This window comes from Cyprinus carpio, chromosome A22, assembly GCF_018340385.1.
Source record: "Cyprinus carpio isolate SPL01 chromosome A22, ASM1834038v1, whole genome shotgun sequence".
In the NCBI taxonomy this organism is placed as follows: domain Eukaryota; kingdom Metazoa; phylum Chordata; class Actinopteri; order Cypriniformes; family Cyprinidae; genus Cyprinus; species Cyprinus carpio.
This window is the reverse complement of record NC_056593.1, coordinates 9,999,211-10,019,106: the sequence shown is the minus strand read 5'-3', so window position 1 is coordinate 10,019,106 and position 19,896 is coordinate 9,999,211. Positions and strand designations below refer to the sequence as shown.

Below are 19,896 nucleotides of genomic sequence, written 5' to 3'. Positions count from 1 at the left end.
CCAAAGTTCAGCACCAGATCCGACCAGTCACCCGTGATAATATCAAAATTAAATCCGCACCCTCCCAGACCCATTAATATTTGGCCCCTTACCCGATCATTGCAGATTTATAAGTGCATTACTGCCACCTATCTCTCAAATGGACCATTGACACTCTATCTATAATATCTATAATAAGTGTCAATGGTCCATTTGAGAGATAGGTGGCGGTAATGCACTTATAAATCTGCGATCCGCCATAAAGCAAAAAGAAAAAGACACCTTACGCACCTGCTGCTGAGAACGCGCTCAGGAGAGTTCTAACAGTTCGGACATTGCGTGAATCAAAGGTAAAAAAACAACAACAATATAAATACTGTTCAGTTTCTTGAACAGACCGATCGTTTTGTGTCTTTACACATCAATGTATCGTCACGAGCCACAGGGTATAATTTGGTATTGTTTGTGTATGTTTTTATTTTTTAGTTTTATTGAATGTTTTAGCCATGATTCCCATCCACTTACATTATAAGACTGATAGACTGCAATGGTTTGAGTTAAAAATCTTGGTTTGTGTTCTACTGAAGAAACAAAGTCACCTACATCTTGGATGCCCTGAGGGTTAGCAGATAAACATCAAATTTTCATTTTTGGGTGAACTATCCCTTTACGCAAGAGTATGAATGTGCGCTAACAATGTAAATATTTTTCATTTTGATTTCATGCGAACATGTAAAAACATGTCCGGTTGGGATAGGATGAATGCAAATCAGCCTAATTATATTGTGTGGTTTAATTAGCTTGTTAAAACACAGTAAAACCTTCTTGGAAAAGTTGTAAAGATCACATGTCTGACCATTTAACTATGCAACAAGATGCATTGAAACAATCTTAGTATTCGATCGTTACTAATCCAGTATGTATAAACAAATCCATACAGACAGTCCACCTTCATAATCCCGTTGTCAAATTTAACTAATCGGCTGAGGACTTAATTTAGATTGAAGCACTTATTTTGAATGCCAGCCAGATTCTGCAGTTAATCTCTCTGGTCTGTCGGGCCGAGAGCCAGATCTACAAGAACTGATTGAGGAAACGGCCTGGTTCTGCACGGCATTTTAACCAGATACTGAAGCGTATTCTCTCAGACATGATTCTGAACTTTGCAACTGCATATTAATTTACTCATTTGTTTACAGTACAGTACCGCATATTGTGCAGCTTGTTGAGGAGAGGTGTGCTATTAGTTTTCCAAGTGATCAGATTTACATTTTGCACAACGCAGACAATAAGACAAGCAGACTTACATTGAAGGACACACCCGAACTGCATCTAGGACCACAATATCGTTAGAGACATCTCTTCTATACTGGGGCAAAACGCACATATAGGAAAAACAAATAAGCCCCAATGTGTCCCGAGGTATGCGAGAACCCATAAGTCTTCGCTCCTGGATGAATACCTTAACGGTGTATTCATGTCACTACGGCACACAGAGAGTTCCAGAGTTGCCGCGTCAGCAAAGTCCAGCTTTGACACACAGCGGAAAATACTGCAGGAGAAACTCTAGAAAAGCACAGAATTAGCTTCTTGATTCATTACAAGCCCCCTTCCTACACAACTGAATGCACTGGTGAAAAACAATATGTCTGAAGTATAAATATACAGTTTATTACTCAAGATAACTTTATTTTCCTCCTCCTATCATGATTATGAATGAAACTTCAGGAACTTAAATTGACCACCTTATAGTCACTGAGGATTTACACTCAGGTTCACACTGAGTATCACAGGAACTGCTAATTAACTTTAATTAGCTAAAAAAACACCTTGTTCTAAACACTAAAAAACTAACAAATATGAACTAATATTAAATATTAAAGGGATAGTTCATCCAAAATTAGACTTGTTTTTTTTCCTTCTCCATACTATTGAAGTCAATGGCTACGTCAACTGTTTGATTACCATCATTCTTCAAAATATCTTCTTTTCTTTTCAAAAGAAGAAAGAAACTCATACAGGTTTGGAACAACTTGAGGGTGAGTAAATGATGACAATTTTTTGGATGAATGATCCCTTTAAGTCTACAAAATTAAGGGTGTTGCATAAAAAATTTAGAAATGGATTTTACACCAAACCTTTTGGGCTATTTTCAAGGTAACTTAATTTCTAAATGACCAAACTCCTCTCATTGGTCAGTCAAACAGGCAGTCCTGCCCAGAATGCTAAACTAAGCCACAAGACCTCTTCTCTTCATATCAAATTGGGATACTATAAATTATTATACCTTGAAAAAAAATTACACATCACCTTGAATTATATGACAATATATTGTATATGATATTAAAAATAATATAACATACAGGGTAAAATACAGATTTTTAGCAAATAAATCTTTTTAGAAATTCAACAAAATTAAGCTTTGATGTTGAGCTTCAGACAACTGATTATAAATTATCCCCAATAATAATTAATCATCCAGTATTTAAAAAATGCCTAATAACATTAACCCAATAACAAAATATGCAAAAAAAATCCAAATTAATCGCATTTCAAAACTTTAATTTCTACGCAATGAAAATGTTCTATTCAGATCTATTTACTATTTCCTAAGTATTTAGGTTATGACGACACCAGTAAAAGCAATGACCAATAAATGTTTTATTATCTGGCAGGATACCCCTACACAAAACCACACCTTACTGATAATGACAGTCAGCTGAAAGTGAAACGCTCAAACCCTAATACAATGGCATGTACTTTTGGACTACAGCCAAAACAGGAGCGTCTTTCCAAAAAAAAAAAAAAAAAAAAAAGACACTGTGCCCTTCATTTTTTTCTTCCTGTGACTTTCCTCATCTGGCGTTATCAGGAAGTTGAGATCGAATAGTAAAAAGATCTCGCTAGACTGCAGTGGCCATGTGTCAGTCTCCAACCCTTCCTGTTCACCACCAGCCACCATCTCAGATACATCAGCTCTGGTGTGTTTCTCAGGTACAGATGAACAGATCTCTAAAACTATATATAACATCCGTCCCTAATTCCTCATTCTTAAATACAAAACTATTATTGTTCAACAAATCTCTCATGGAGAACACAGCTGGTCTTCAGGCTTGTCCTTGGCGTGGCATGAGATTCGGAGAGACGTGCCTGTTACGACTCACTTAAGAGGTGCCAAGTGGCTTAGCTGGTTGCCTAACAGACACTCAACATGGTACGCCAGGATTCGGCAACACCCGGCACATACTGCCACGACATATTGGGATTTTCTTGGTTGCAGGACCAAAATCCAAGCATTTGCATCTACCATGATATGATTATGCTTGGTGGTTTCTAGTGACACCAAGTTGATCCCACCCAATTTATTTACAAAAAGCCACTCAAGTCATCCCTCACACAAAACATCTTAAGCCACCACACCCATGCAGTCCAACCTTGAACTACACCTCTGCTCCGCCATGAGAAACGGCTCAAGTATTTCAGCAGGACCGTGATATCATGCATCATCAAAGCTGACAAACAGTGGACGGTCAGTTACACTTTTACACTAAGTCCAAAGTCTCACAATTTAAACAACTTGCATTTCATAAGCAACACAGATGCTAAATTAATTTCAGGTCAGTTTGTGGACATTCAGTGGGTTCAAACATAAGAGCAATATATATTAACCAGAACAGATTAAAAAAAGAATTATGCACTTACTTGGGTCATCAACACAAAATACTTGTTACTCATGCAATTTGCCAATGACACACTACTGTTCAAAACAAATTGGGGTTGGAAAGATTTTTACTGTCACTTTTGATTAATTTAATGCATCCTTGCGACATAAAAGTATTAATTTCCTTAAAAAAAAAAAAAATTATGACCTCAAACATATTGTAATTCATGCCACTTATGACATCACATTCAGATACAACATGGAAAATCAACTGCAGGAAATTTAGCCTAAACTTTGAACTCTGCCCTTGGTCTCAACCTCTGAACTGACAACTTATGTGTTACTACTCACAAATATAGCACAGAGAACCATACAAGATTTTCAACTGTTACCAGGATTGAACCTATGACCACAATAAGCAGACTAACTCTAATCTTTAACCCTTTTAGACACATTGAAATGTCTAATAACAACGGTCACTGCAAAAGAAAGTTCAGACTGTCTTGGTTTCACATGAACACTTTTACATGGCTGGTGTAAATATCACATGACCAGTTTCCCTCTCTGAAAAATTATGTCCATGTCAAAGGTCCATAAAAGAAAGAAAGTAATGTATACATGTCATAATAGAGATACCACCACCATATTTGGTACATATAACAGTTTCCCTCTCTGAAAAATTATGTCCATGTCAAAGGTATTATAAATATATATATATATATATACTATATATATATATATATATATATATATATATATATGTAAACTGAAACCAGTTAGGAACATTTCAATGTACTGTTACATGAAATGAAACAAAGTGAAAGTAATTGTTTCCAACTTTCTTAGGTCTTACTGACCAACTGAGCAATTTCAATTCTGTAGCTTCCCACCAGTTACAATTGTGAGCAGGTAAAACACACTTTTCATAATTTATCATCTTAAAAAAAAAAAATAATAATAATTTGCATCTTAGGGCAGTTCAATGATTAAAATAAATGTGCCCACATATTTAGAGCAATTAAGACGAAATGGGACAATTTAACTACCCAAATCCCTAAACCTGTTAACATTTCTCTGCATTAGCCCAATACAACACAATGATGATCATAAAACACAATATATATATATCAGATGATCTAAAGATAAAATCCAACATTTCCTAACTTCTTGTGTTTTTTAAAGGAGTTTGAGCTTAGTAAAGCTCAGTGGCAACAAACCAACTCATAAATAAATAAAGCCCGGTGAGTTTAGTGCCGAGGAAGCAAAACTAGTTAGCTAACCCGGCTAACATCAGCTAATGCTGACTAACTCATCAACTCCAATTAGCAGGCGAGCTAAATGACTAGTTTATTTACCCCAAACTGAAAACAACTGACAAGTTTCTCCTTTAAAGTTAATTATTATATCGCACTGCATCTGTTTCGATAGAGTTAGATGGAATCTGTCAAATTTATTAGATGAAACGGATGGTTTAAGTTTGTAAATCCTGTGTGTAACTCAACAGTCCAGTTGCTAGCGAAGCTAATGTGAAGTCAAAACACTCTGAAAACCTCCAGTTATCACTCAATGTCTCTTTGTAGGAACTTACTGAGAAGATGAAACCCTTATTGGTCTTCCGAGGGCCCTCCACACGTCTAGTTGTTGTTATTTACCCTAGTATTTTTGGTATAAAACTATCCCGGGGATCCCCTCTCTCTCTCTCTATCTGCCCTGCCCGCCGCCGCTCCGGTCGCCAAATAAAGATCATCGCTGCCTACACATGGACCCGAGTCACCGAACCGCGCATGCGCACTGGCGCACTGGCCCATATCAAGAGTAGATTTAACATGACGAAGAGCATCCTTTTAATTTGACAAATATTTACTATGGTAACCAAAGTTTTAGACTAAATACAATAGTTACTACAGTTAATATTGCTACTGTCATTTAAAAAACCTCACAATGTACATTTTTGTAAAGGCAATGATGTCAATCTTATTTTTGGCTATTTATGGATAAAATGGTCACAAAATGTTAATTTATTTCATATTAAATTACAGAAAAGGATTAATGACCCTAAAATTATTAAAGCAAAGACAATGATTAAAATATAACCTCTTAAAGAAATCACCAAAAGACCAAGGAGGGCCAAATTACTCACAATTAATTAAATAAAAATAATTAAATTATAAAATACCCGTTAATCGTACCATAATAATAAGAATCTAGATTTTAAGTGACTTACCTGATCAAATAAGGGTTGGAAAAAAAATGCACAAAATTTAAATTCATTTTTACATCACTAAAAAAAAATGTGTGTGTGTATATATAAATAAATAAATAAATTATATATATATAAATAATATAAATTATATATATAGATAAATAGATAGATAGATATAATAGATAGACAGATAGATGAATAATTTCTAAAATATCATATTAAAATTTATTAGATAGATAGATAGATAGATTGATATGGTTTGTAATTAATTTTAGTTTTATTATTTAAATTATAGATAGATATAACATAATCTTAGCCAATTTTAGCTGACTTAATTTGATAAATTTCCGAATGTTATTGTTTTGTTTTATTAGTCGATTTCCAAACAGTTATATTCCATCAGGGGGCGCTTTATGGCTCACGAAAGTCTCATCGCACTTTTTTTTCTTATTGGGATTAATAGCTTAATCTTTTAAATATATTACAATTTCAAGTTCCGACGTGAAAATGTAAACCTTCTGCACAAATATAAAGAATATATATATATATTTAATATATAAACTTTATCCCGTAATCACAAACGACTGTGATTGGTCCATCTCGACCAGCGCTGAAAAAAGTAACAGAAACCACGTTAAAAAGTCCTATACGTAACGCAGGCTTAAACTGAACTCGTTGCTCTTATAAATAACGTTTTATATCGTATGTCATGTAGAAATGATTGGATTCCATAAACCTACCGAGTCCGTCAGCTTCATGGAGTTGTTTTCGTCTGCCTTGATGAGGGCGGTTGAGACCTAGGTAGAGTTCAGGATCCGGATGCAGCTCTGTGGGCTTTTTATCGACGAAATGAAACGAACACACGTAAACTCTCTTCGGAGGATTTTTTAATTTCAAAGCCGCGAGCCAGGCCTGTTTCCTCTCCTCTTTTGACGGCATACAGTGCAAGGCATACGGCGCTGGGCACGGACATTCACTCCTGACTTTTTTATGCTCCTCACAGAGGTTTTCTTGAAAACTCTTCAGTTTTTTCGAGTTGTTGTAGCAGCCCGATACAGCACACGTCGAACCGGAGCTCATGGTAAACTTTGACACTTCAAGTGCGTATGTCAAAATAGATTTTAGACAGACCGGAAGCAGAACACCGGCAAACGGAAATAGGGAGACGTCGTATTGTTTTCCAAACCAAACTTTATGCGCATTTTCAGTAGTACAAACTTTATATTTATAGTATATTATAGTTTTTAAAGGATAGAAATGTATAAATAGGGTATTAAATGCTTTTGAAAAGTTTTAGAATTCTTTTTGCAAGCGGTTTACTTAACTTTCATATCGTCTTTCAGCTGTTTTTCATGTGGTTTCATAGTACGACAACATCCAAAATTATTTCCCCCATTTAAATTCATTTATTTTCACATGTTTTATCATAGAGTAAAACGATTGTATAAGATTATATTACATTGCCATATTTAAACAATAAATAAATAAATAAATAAAATCAGAATCTATAAAATAAAATGATGCTACCAATCTAGCAGGTTTGGATATCTGGTGACATCTGTTGGTTGTTTTGAGGTATGAAAGCTCATATTTTTTATGTGCAACCTGATATCTCCAAGCCGATAAATAAATATAAAAAGTTGCATTCAAATATATTTAAATTACATTTCAGAAAACAAGTATTTCTGATTCAGTTCATAAATAGTTAACCGTGCTATTTAACTATTTTCAACACTATATGGTTACTAACATAGCTGTATTCAAAGATAGAATTAGGCCTATAAAGATATAATTGTATAAACATATGCAATTTCATAATTAACACAAGAGAGATTAGTTCAAATCTTCATTGCAGTTTTAAAGTGGAAACAGATGGCAGCAATAATCTGAAACTTCGATTCAACAGTTTTAATGGGATGGTGGTTATTAACGGATGTTTAAATGCTGGGGTTACATATTATATATTGGTTGAAATATTAATAAAATAAAAGTTTAACAACCAGGCTTTTAGTACAAAACAAATAAGACAATTAATAAACAATGAAGTAATAATTAATTCAATATATTTTTCTATATATAATAACAATGTATATTACTATAATAGGCTATGAATCAAATAATAACATTTTTGTTCATAATTAGCCTATTACTAATAATTAAAAGCTTTGAAAATATGGATTTAAAAAAAAAAAATGGAAATATGTTATATGAAATACATAATGCCATAAGCAACATGCACAACTGCTACGATTCCCACAGTAGTTATTTATAGAAGCACTAATTTGCTTTAATTGGTCGTAAATTGTAGAGGGGAAGAATCGAAGAATTATCAAAGATTTTATTCGGGAAGTTTTCTTCAAGAGATGGCGTGCTTCTACTCTTATTTTCACACCACTAGGTGGAAGCAAAGGTTAAGGTATCCTTACATCGAGCAGCAGCAAATATATATATAGATGATATATATATATATATATATATATATATATATATATATATATATATATATATATATATATATATAGCAAAGGGTCTAATTAATGATTGTAGTTTTAAAAAATGCTAATCTAATTTGTAACCAAATCTTGGATCTAATAATATCAGAGTGAAGTAGCTTAATAACCTTTATCTGTAAGACGTCATATTGAATTTAACACAGATGAAAACGAGTCTGCGAGGGACAGACTTATAGTCGTTACTTTGACACACACGTACTTTATAAAGGTCCTAGATCATGTCATTTTCACAACTTAGAACTTTCAAAATTGTTTTATGGATTTTTTGTCTAGCTTTTTTGTCTAATTAAAGTCTTATTTATAGTTGTATGTTGTTATGTTGTTGTATTATAGTTTTGTCGATTTTTCCTCGTTTTCCTCGTTTTCAATCCTGACAAAGATTTTAAGATCTCCAGCTGAAAGGACACATTATTATATGAGAGTCAGTTTAGCCCCCTCCACTAGGTGGCAGTATAATAAAGTGATTTAAAGGGTTGATGAAACCTCGCTTTTATTCTGGCCTGAACTTGACCTTGACAGAACAATATATGTGTCCTTTAACTACAATACATTGAAACAAATTCCAGCGGCGTGTTTATAGTATTTTCGTAAAATTGCATTGAAACAAATTCCAGCGGCGTGTTTATAGTGAGTCGACGGCAAACATAAAGTTATATCTTACAATACAAATCAGGATAATGTATATATATTATATAATAAAATCAGGATAATGTTTGATTTCAAGGCTTTCGACGCAAACATAAAACTATATAATTACACACATATGTCTAAATTTAGATTTTATGAATATTATTATTATTTCATATTTGTATCAACGCAAAATAAAATAAAAAAGTTGTTCTCTTAAAAAAAAATTTAACATATTATCACTATTTAACGTTCTGCCACCTCCAGATATTGTGAGATTGTGTTTTGAATCGTACAGTTTATCTTGAATTATTCGTGCCCCTCAGTTGTGAGTGATAGTGCCACATCACCTTCTCCTGAGGTCTGTTAATTAATCAGCTCAGTGGCTGGAAGCTGGAGATGAGAAACTTCTGTCTGTCCTGAACCTCCAGGCTGCTTGTTTTCTGGCCAAACCCGCCGTTTCCACAGAACAACACAGGGGGCCATATAGGTACCAGCGAGGGGTAAAATCTCATTTGCATGTATTTAAATGACGCGTGAATAATTTACAGAAGGCGAAACGAAGGAAAATCTGAGAGACGCAGAAGTCGCGCTCAGCTTCAGGCCTGTACAAAGAGAGAAAACGGACAAAAAACACACTTAATGGCTTCCTGGTTAAAACAAATGCGGCACTGTGTGTTGTTTGTGAGCGACGGTCCATTACGGCCGTTTTGGCAGCTTCACAAGCAGTCGCTCACTAGAAACCTCCATAAATTGTTGCCACATTAAAATGCCCCGCACGACATTTTGGAAAGGCATGAATAGCCTTGTAAAAAAAGCAAGGAACAAAAAAAAAAAACATTACCAAACATACACAAGACAAATATCATTTCAGAGGGAAAAAAAAAAAATTTTTTACACGACCTGCATCTACCCCTTTTTTCGCCTTTCCCGCGTTTCTACAGTCTTGTTAATTTTGCAACACTTATCAGCGGGTGGTTAGGGTCAAAGCATTACTGGACCGTGATTGGTTCTTCCATTAGAAGAAGCGCGCAGCCTGGGTTTCCTCTCAGCCAATCAGATGCGATCACCGTACTATTGTTTCAAATGTTGGCGGTCTGCATTATCTTAGACTCCCCCTTTCTAAATTACACATGATTGAAGCCCCTAATAGAGTGACCCTTCATCTACAATCTGAAGATTACAGGCGAGATCCCAGAAAAAGATGCAGTTTGATGCCATTTGATTTATTAACAAGAAACAGACAATAAATTCACAAATAAACAGGTTAGGTGAACGGAATAAAAAATTTAAAAAACACAGAATAAACCAGAATGGGGTTTACTTATAAAGTGTTGCTGCTAATAAAAATGTTCCCTGACCATAAAATGTAATCATGCCATTTAATATCAAAATATTCCATATTTTCAAGTTCGTCTGCATGCAAGCTTTCAGATTAAATTAAACATATAAGGAAATCATTATAATTTTATAAAACACAGTAGGTCCGACTTCTGATTGGTCAATATATAGATATGATGTGAAACACTACGCCACGTCAGATCGCTATTTGCTGCATAGCAACGTTATATTTTGTCAGGGACTATTTGTAGTAGCGGAAGAATGGTATTTAATTTATGAATAATACAATTTTAATAAAAAATAGTGTACTTCATATTTAATTTTATTTTTAAAAAAAATATTTTTTATTATTAATTATTATCCAATTAAGACATTGGGCCTGCTCAATAGTGAATATAGTGTATATAATCGTGCAATATCATGCTGCCGTTCCTATTTGAGGGAAATTAATTCATAGCCTACATTAACCAGAAGTGGTGCTACATTGTTCCACTTGTAAATAATAAAAGGAGTTACCAGTACGTATCCACACACACATTATTAACTAGCCAGATCAAGTTTCTCAGAAATATGTTGTAGTTCCCCTCCCCTTCCCCGCGAGTGCGCCGAGAAAAGGCCTATACGGACACACGTATGTATATGAACCCAGGGGTGCGGGGTCTGACTAGTTTTGCATTAAAAAAGACGAGGTCCTGTGAAAGTTCTGCTCCTTGTGTGTGAATTCAATAGCTCCAGACCAGCATGGTTAGCATGACAAACTGCTCTTCAAGTTCACAGAGTAACCTCCCCCGTCCCCGCGCGCAGACACACGCGCACACACCCCCCGCTGACCCTCCAGCCGCCCTCTCGTTCATTCTCAAGTCTATTTCAGGCGAGTCAAAGGGCATCTTAGTTCTGAAATTTCAATAATTCTCTCTACTGGGGATGAAATGTTTTTTTTTTTTTTTTAAGGTCATGATTTTGTTTGCTTTATTTATTTATTATCTTTTTATTTATTTTGTGAGAACAACCGAGGCATTTCTATTTTCTGTATTTATTTATATTTTATCACTCGTCTTGATTTATGATCCATTATATAGTTAACTGATGATTCATCTCAAAATCGACATTCACTCTTTCATTTTTAAGCCCTTTGATTTGTGATATAATTGCCTCAATTATTTTGATCTCATAAGCAGAAAACAATCATCACAACAGACTGCATTAGAAACACACACTTTTGTTTATAAATAATGTGTTTTTATATATATATATATATATATATATATATATATATATATATTTTTTTTTTTTTTTTTTTTTTTTTTTAGATCTTTTTTTTTTTTTTTTTTTTCATTATTTATTTATTAAACCACCACAAAGATTAAAGAAGCAGAAGTCACAACAAAAATGTAAACCAGTATTTTCGAAGAGTTTTTGTTTGTTTTTGTCTTCCTCATCTTGTGAAGGCTTGTTTTATTGAAATTTATTTAAACAATCCACATTTTATAATAATTTTAAAACATGTATAAATACAAATTGTAATAATTAAACTATTATGATGATTATTATTAATAAACTAAAAAATTAAAAAGAAAAATTCAGTAAACTATATATAAACAGTAGTTTTATTATTTGTAATGTAAAGTTTTAAATAGTAGTAATTATTAAAATATATTTAATTAGTAGATTTTTTGAGTTGTAATGTTGTTAGATGAATAAACACTATTTCGCCTTTGAAATTCATATAGTGACAGAATAAATGGTAATTTAATGACAAATTTCAACTTGTCAGATAATTAAATACACCTAAAACATCAAAAGGATATTCATTCCTATTGTTATGCCTTTGTGTTTGTATTGAGTACTGTTTTAACACAGATTTTGGTGACTAAACAATTTCGTATCATTTTTTTACATTTTGAAGCCTGAATGTAATGTGACACAACAGCCAGAGGATGCAGGGCTTCACGGCCAAACTCCCTCCTCACGTCTCCCGACAAAGACAATGAACGTCTTGGCAGACCACCAAGAGCTGTTTTACCGGAGCTGCTCGGCCAGACTTTTTGAGCCCTGTCTCTGGGCAGAGGATGGGCGAGGGAGGGGTGAACAAGGGGACAAGAGCTGCCACCCTAATCTCTCCAAAAGAGGCTTGTTCTGTGTGGGTTTATCCCGTTGAGAGTAAGGGAATCTGCTATGCTCAGTAAGCATGTATATCAGGCCATCTCATGGCTCAATGGACGCTCCATGGGTGGCCCCTCCTGGTCAATACCGTCATACCCTCCGCCGGACGGGTCCAGAATAGGATAATCTCTCCTTCTCGCTTTCTTTCAGGCCAAAGTCTGGCCTCCTGGCGGCTGAGTCACGGCCAGGGTGGCTTGGCCCTGATCCCGGGTCAGTATGGCTGGGTGACCGAGGGGCAGATTTCAGTAAGTGCACTGGAGCGCACTAGACCAGCGCTTGAGCTGACAGTTAAAGGAAAACAATAGGAAGCAGGACTGATGTGTGTGTGTTTGAGTGAACTGGATTCCTTCTCAGGTAATGAACACTTTATGGCTGAGCGAAAGCGCGCTGTTTCTGACTCAGTTTGACAAAAGCTGACACTTTTAATGAATAAGACACACAACTAAACTCAAAAATCATCTTTTTTGGGTAAGGTGGCATTTGACCGATCAAATGAGGTGGTTTGCTTTCTATTCATTTTGTATGAGGTTTGCAAGTTTGCAACCCTGTTACTAAATGTGACCCTGGAGCACAAAACCAGTCTTAAGTCGCTGGGGTATATTTTTAGCAAAAGCCAAAAGAACATTGTATGGGTCAAAATTATAGATTTTTCTTTTATGCCAAAAATCATTAGGACATTCAGTAAAGATCATGTTCCATGAAGATATTTAATACATTTTCTACAGTAAATATATCAAAACTTAATTTTTGATTAGTAATATGTGCAGCTAAGAATTCATTTGGACAACTTCAAAGGTGATTTTCTCAGTATTTTGATTTTTTTTTGCACCCTCAGATTCTAGATTTTCAAATAGTTGTATCTCGGGCAAATATTGTCCAGTCATAATAAACCATACATCAATGGAAAGCTTATTTATTCAGCTTTCAGATGATGTATAAATCTCAATTTTGAAAAATTGGCACTTCTATTCTAGAAAAATTGGCATTTCTAGCAGTAATATAAATGTTAAAATGCAATTAAAAAATAAAAATGCCAAAATTAGTAATAGTGTTATAAACTTAAATGTAGAAAATGTAGAATTTTGATATTCACCATATCAAATAATAACAGGTAGGGTTGTATTACACTGTTGGTAATAAACATTGGCTAATAATATTTTTACTGCAGTCTTTTTTTAAATAGCAATTCAACAGTTTGTCAAATTTGTAAGATTTTAACTGTTAAATGCATTTAAGAAGATTGTGACCTTTTAGGAAGGTTCAGGTCAAAATCACCACAGGGCTTTTAAGGTGTTTGAAAAGAGCTATGTTTCATTATGGGATATTATATTATATTATAGTTCATAAAACATGTTATAATACGTATTATTCTCACAACAAAAAGAAATTGGGGTTTGTGACTCTAATGCTTTGAAACACTACATCAAAATGTACCTCATTCATGAAGACTGTTAAAAGATCTAAATAAACAATAAAAATAAAGAAAAGATCACACAGGTAACAAACATTTCTTTTTAAGAATTTAATTAAGCACTTTTTATCTTTAATACAAGACAGTTAGGCAGGAATCACTTTAATGGAATAGCTTACAGCAATAGCAAACAAAATAAAAACTTTATGTAAAAATCTTAATCTCTATATATATATATATATATATATATATACTGTATATATATATATATATATCTGTCTGAATTTCTGTCTGAGTATCTATCTGATTCTCCATCTATATGAATATCTGAATATATATTTGAATATCTTTCCATTTATATGAATATCTATATACCTATGTGAATATGTAACAATCTATATAAATATATTTCTGAATACCTGTCCATCTATATATCTGAATACCTATCTATGATTAAGTTCAATCAGTTTTTAAGTTGGCAGTAAGTCTCATTATTATTAATTGTCCTTTGTACTGTACATTTCTACAATCGTTCTTTTTCAAACAATGAACTTACCTGTATTGTCCAATAATACTTACTTGATGAAAAAAGAGAGATCCGATACGGACAACACAAACAGTCTTCTTAAAAAACAGTTACATTCAGTAATTAAATAAAGAAAAAAGGACAAACATCTCCAGTGATGGTCTGTGCTGATCCTGGCATCATGATTTAGTCCAAAACCTGAGGAGACACAAGAAAATATGACAGAATTAGTATCAGTTTGACTCATGACATTTGAAAAAAATATAATACAAACTCCTATTATAGCCTATGTTTTATAGCATATCAGTATCTTTTTGCAAATCGCCAAGCCGTTCACTGTACAGCATCTGAATGAGGTGTGGCTTGAGCACAGACTCGGATGAGAGGGGAGGGGTTGAGAATTGATTGACAGCACACAGAAGCTGGGATGCTCAGTGTCTCGTGTTCGGGGATGACGCTGAGTGTGTGCTGCCCTCCCGCCGCCACGCCACAGCATGAGTGTGTTTACCAGCATGCAGGTTGAAGGGGCGGGGAAGCAGACTTTATCAGCCGTGATGTTTGACCCCGAGCCTAGAGCCAGACAGGGGTCAGGGGAAGGACTGTCTGGGCACTGGGATTGACCCCAGGGCTGTGGGGGTGGGGTGCTTGTTGGTTCCAGTCTAGGGTGCTTAATATCACCTCTGGGGATTGAGATGCAGACAGCTCAACGACTGACCCTGCTTAATCATCAGTGCGCAACGTCTAGTCTGCTTGGTCATGGTACAAAGTCATGGTGGGTGGATATGATGTTCATCAAACATGGCTTCCATCATTTTATTGTAACACACACACACACACACACACACAAACACACACACACAAACACACACACACACACACATATATAAGAAGGCCTTTTAAAATGGTTATAAATGCTATATGTATTCTGTTGCAAAAATGCAATCAGATATACCTGCAGCTATGTAAGCAGCATTTTTCTGATGAAATTCATAATATTATTGTACTAAATTAAATGAAAAAGAAACAAAAGAGAAAAAGGAAAAGAAAAAAAATGTCCATGGTTTGTCAATTTTATCTTACACTATTGAGATACAATGCTCATTATCCAGCTAGTGTCCAAAACAGGACGTGTTTTATTGGACGAGAGTCATGAATGTGATTCATTTGAATTCTCAGACTGTAAACAAACAGCTAGCTTGATGCTAAGCTAGCAAGCGTATGGAGTCGTTTGGGAGGACACGTCGCACCAAAGTCGTCAGGAGATGGTCTTATGTACCCAGCGTTTGGGTGGGGGCAGGAATCGCCCTTCTTCCCCCCCCATCCCCCACCCCCCACACACAGAGAGAACGCACGCCTACGACTAAGGCAGAGATTCTGTGGAGGGGGGTGCCTTGTCCTCAATTCAGACAGTACTGTCTGATGGCCCATTAAGATTTGAGTCCAGGACTGTGAGGGGTGAGGGGGAAAGCGCTGGTTAACCCCCCTGGACTTCTGCTGCAGCTCCTGGGTCCTATTATTTGAGGCAAGCTGTTGGCGGCATAATAATTCTGCATCACTCAGTCATGAATCGGCTCGTATGAGGAGCGGTGCATGAAATAAAGGTGGTGCAGAAGAGGCCCGTATGGGATGAAGGAAGCATATGCTCACGCTCGGACTGACAAATATCCGGTGGACTCAATGAAAAAGGTTTACATAGCTTGCTAACTGGTTACTTGCATCACTCTGCAGGGAAGAGGAGGAGCCGGGAATCATGCAGCTGAAATGACCTGCATTCGTTTTTATTTAGTTTTGGATTTTTTGCCTAATGATACATACTGCCAAGAGAGAGGAAAGGAAGTGATGGCTAGAAATGTTGTAAACCAGACTTGAATTTGCACCATCCAGATGAGCGCCACAGATTAATGTGTCAGAGCACATGCACTAGCCACTAGACAATTTAAATATTATGTTTATGTTATTATTTATTATTTAAATGTTTAAGAAATAAATGTAATTATAAAAATGTTTTAAATATTTATCATTCAGATTAAATCATAATTTAATTATTATTATTATTATTAAAAAGGTTTTTAATGTATTTTAAAAACACAATAAACATACATATAAATAAAATATGTAATCTAATATTTCTAATAATCTAACATTTTTAAATGTTAAATAATATTTTAATAAAGTATAATTTTTCAAGATCTATCATTAATACAAATATATATTAATAAAAATTCATGTTTTTAAAATGTATACCTAATTATCAGAAGAATAAGAGAATTACTTATCACATTTAAAAAATAAATATTTTATTAATATATAATGTTTCTTAGCATGGTTATTTTAAAACATGTTAAACATTTTTTTTTTTTTTACTTTTTTTATTAAAAATAATTTATCACAGTTATGATGAAATAACTGTCTTGACCTGGCATGTAAATAAAAATCACTTAAATGGGTAAAAACAAAAAGTATTAAAATAAAATATATTTAATATCATGTTTGTATTCTATTGATATTATGATGCTAAGCGCAAGCTGTGTTTTTCAAAGAAGAAAGGCGGTAAAATACATGCCACTAGATCACTGTTTGCATCAATCAGGTATAATGTGGGCTATAAATAACCATGACCAGCAGGTGAATGAGAGAGAGACACCAGGCAAGGCCAGTGGAGAAAAGCATCCAGTCCCCAATGACACCACTCTCTCCATAAAGGGGGGCTCATACCGAGCGTTGTTCCCCTGTTTAACACTGCTTTATAACAACTATTCTCTATGTACTCTCTCTATGTAAGCAAAGACTTCCCTAGGGTTGCCAGGTCTGCAGTGAAATGCACATTTACATCCTGTGTGTTCCCCTGTTTGCTAGTCAAATCTGTTTTGGGGTGTAGCGAGATGTCTGACCATACAAACCCCCCTGATCTTGACCTCTAGGGTCCTTCCTCACCTGCAGCTGAATAGAGCAGCTGGGCCGTCTAGCCAGTGAATGACTGAATATTTGACACTTTTACTCGTTCCCATGCTAAGTCGCTTCCTGAGATGATATTAAGACCGTCTTTGTGGGGGAGAGAACTATTTATTGTGCTTGGTGTACTGTGACAGCCATTATCTGTGATATTTCTCCTCGTTTAGTCATAATTGCAACATATGGACATTTATTAGTAAACTTACATGAAATCTGAGCATTCACACTGACACATTTAAATCTGATTTCACTCCACATTTAAATGAAGTTTATAAACATTGAATTTCATTTGTATTTTTGGCGTTTCAACAACACAAATGTCTGCATCAATGTGCTAAAAAAGCTGTTTTTTTTTCTGTACTGGCTACCAAAGCATAATGAACACAATAATTTCAAGTTCATTAACAAATGTCTATATTTTTATTTTAACCTATGTTTCATTTTCCGATGTAAACATAGATTTGTGTAGTCGAAACAACAATAAAATTATGAAATTTTGTTTACAAACCCGATTCAAATGTGCCTGAATACTCAGATTTCAAGTTTATTAATAAATGTCCATAATTTATTTTTCTTATGATTCATTTTCTATACATAAAGCATTCTTTTCACTCAATATGTGCTTGCGTATCTCTAAAGTTCATCTGTGTTTTCTTTAGCTCATTAGATGTGATTTTATGGTACCTTTAAATGCCTATCTGAAACAAGTTTCCTTAAAAAGAACCTTCATACATAAAACGCTGTCTGTTTAGTCATTCACTTTAGATTTCGGACAGAACAAGTACTGTACGATAGACCATCACGCTCCCTCCCTCGCCCCTCTCTCTCCACTTACAGCATGAGGACCCCTGTATACTTCCTTATGGCTGCCTGCAATGTGCCTGTCTGAAATGCAAAACAACGGAGTTGACGTACCGGGAGCAAAACATAAAAACTCATTATTCACTGTGGATCACAGCGCATTAGATGAATGTAATTACTTTCAGTTGCGGTTTATTGGGGGTTTATGTGACCTGTTCTGGCAATACAGGCATTTTCTTCTTCTCATAATCTACTGCTGAGATGCAACTCATTTTTACAGACAGCTGTATTCTGGTACACAAGATCCAGCAAAGCTGGTGGTCTCCCTGCTTGCCTTCATCTGAATACATTTACATGAAAATTGCGCTAAGCTGGCAGATACTAAGCACCGCTGAGACTTCACCGAGCAAGACAGTGTCCAAAAAAAATCATACTATACATACAAATCAGACAGCATCTCGACTGAATCAGCCACATATTCACCACAGTGTCACGATCTTACTGCAATCCCATAATTATGTAATCATAACAGAACAATCCAGATGGGAAAAGAGCTGCTGAGCAGAACAGAATGTGGCAGAATATTATACAAAGGTAAAATTGAATGTAATGCAAGTACAGAAATAGTGCATCATGTGCGTGCACTGTAAACATATTGTTTGTCAGGTAACAAGTCAAAATTACTATGACTATTAATATGACTGAATCAACCTGACTACACCAGGTAACATCAAAAATATGCCAATATGGTAACTGCAAATTTCTGCAAATGCACATGAACATACAGGATAACATAAAAGGACATATATATGTCTTTAAAAAAAAACATAATTCAGTACTCAACTTATACTGTACATGTCTAATATTTAAACAAACATAAAAAGATTGTTGTTGTTGTTGTTAATAAAAATAATAAATAAAACATTTAAAATGTGTTAATTCATATCTAATATATTTCTTAATTTTCACCTGTAAAATGTTTAAACAAATGTAAAAAGGTTGTTGTTGTTAATAATAATATTAGTAATAATAACGTGCAGAACACGTAGGCAGATTACTAAAAAGAATGTGTGGTGTGTAACCTGAGTTATCAGGAGAAACAAAAAGGACAAGCACTTTTAGTGGCTTTCCTCAATGGCAGCTCATCAGCGTCTTTATGAACATTTCTCCGTCATGTTAACAGTATAAAATTAATTCTCTGCAATGTCTACTGCATGCACTGAACGCGGTAGACCAATCAAAAAGGACTAGACCATCTAACCAATCACAGCAGAGTAGGCTCACGGAAAGGAAGGGTTCAGAGAGATTGAATCTTCGAACTCCTTCGAACGAATTGTTTATGAATCACTGAGAATTCAGATGAAATTAAATGTATATTATGAGAAAACGAAAGTTTTTTGATCTTTGCATGTAAACCTGTTGTAGGAAACTCCCAAAACTATATTAGGAACCTTAAAAATAACATAATGGGGCACTTTAAGATCAATACCAATAACTAGAGTTTTCTCATTTTTTAGAGTCACTTTTTAGAAAATATTGATATTTATCAGCATTATATCAGCCATATTTTGGTTAAAAACGGGCAAGGTGCACAAGTGCTGGATTCTGTAAGAACCAATTACTCTTTAAAAAAAAAAATAACATCATATACTTGAGTCCGAGAGCAGCTCTAGAGATAGAACAAATGAACACGAGGGCTTGAGGGGGGTCAGCGAGGAG

General features: G+C 34.8%; 1 protein-coding gene across 2 annotated transcripts in view; it reads right to left on the bottom strand.

The window, feature by feature from the left end:
- LOC109047816 (transcriptional repressor p66-alpha-like) overlaps positions 1–7,007 on the bottom strand; it is a 28,855-nt gene extending 21,848 nt beyond the window's left edge. Inside the window, exon 1 of one of the 2 annotated variants that reach the window (XM_042711832.1) lies at positions 6,584–7,007. In XM_042711832.1, coding sequence (XP_042567766.1) covers positions 6,584–6,923 — 340 coding nt within the window. In that variant the 5' untranslated portion in view covers positions 6,924–7,007. Of the gene's footprint in view, positions 1–5,228; positions 5,387–6,583 lie in introns of those variants that run through there. The other variant, XM_042711834.1, reaches the window with a different exon arrangement.
- Between the last annotated feature and the right edge of the window lie 12,889 nt (positions 7,008–19,896).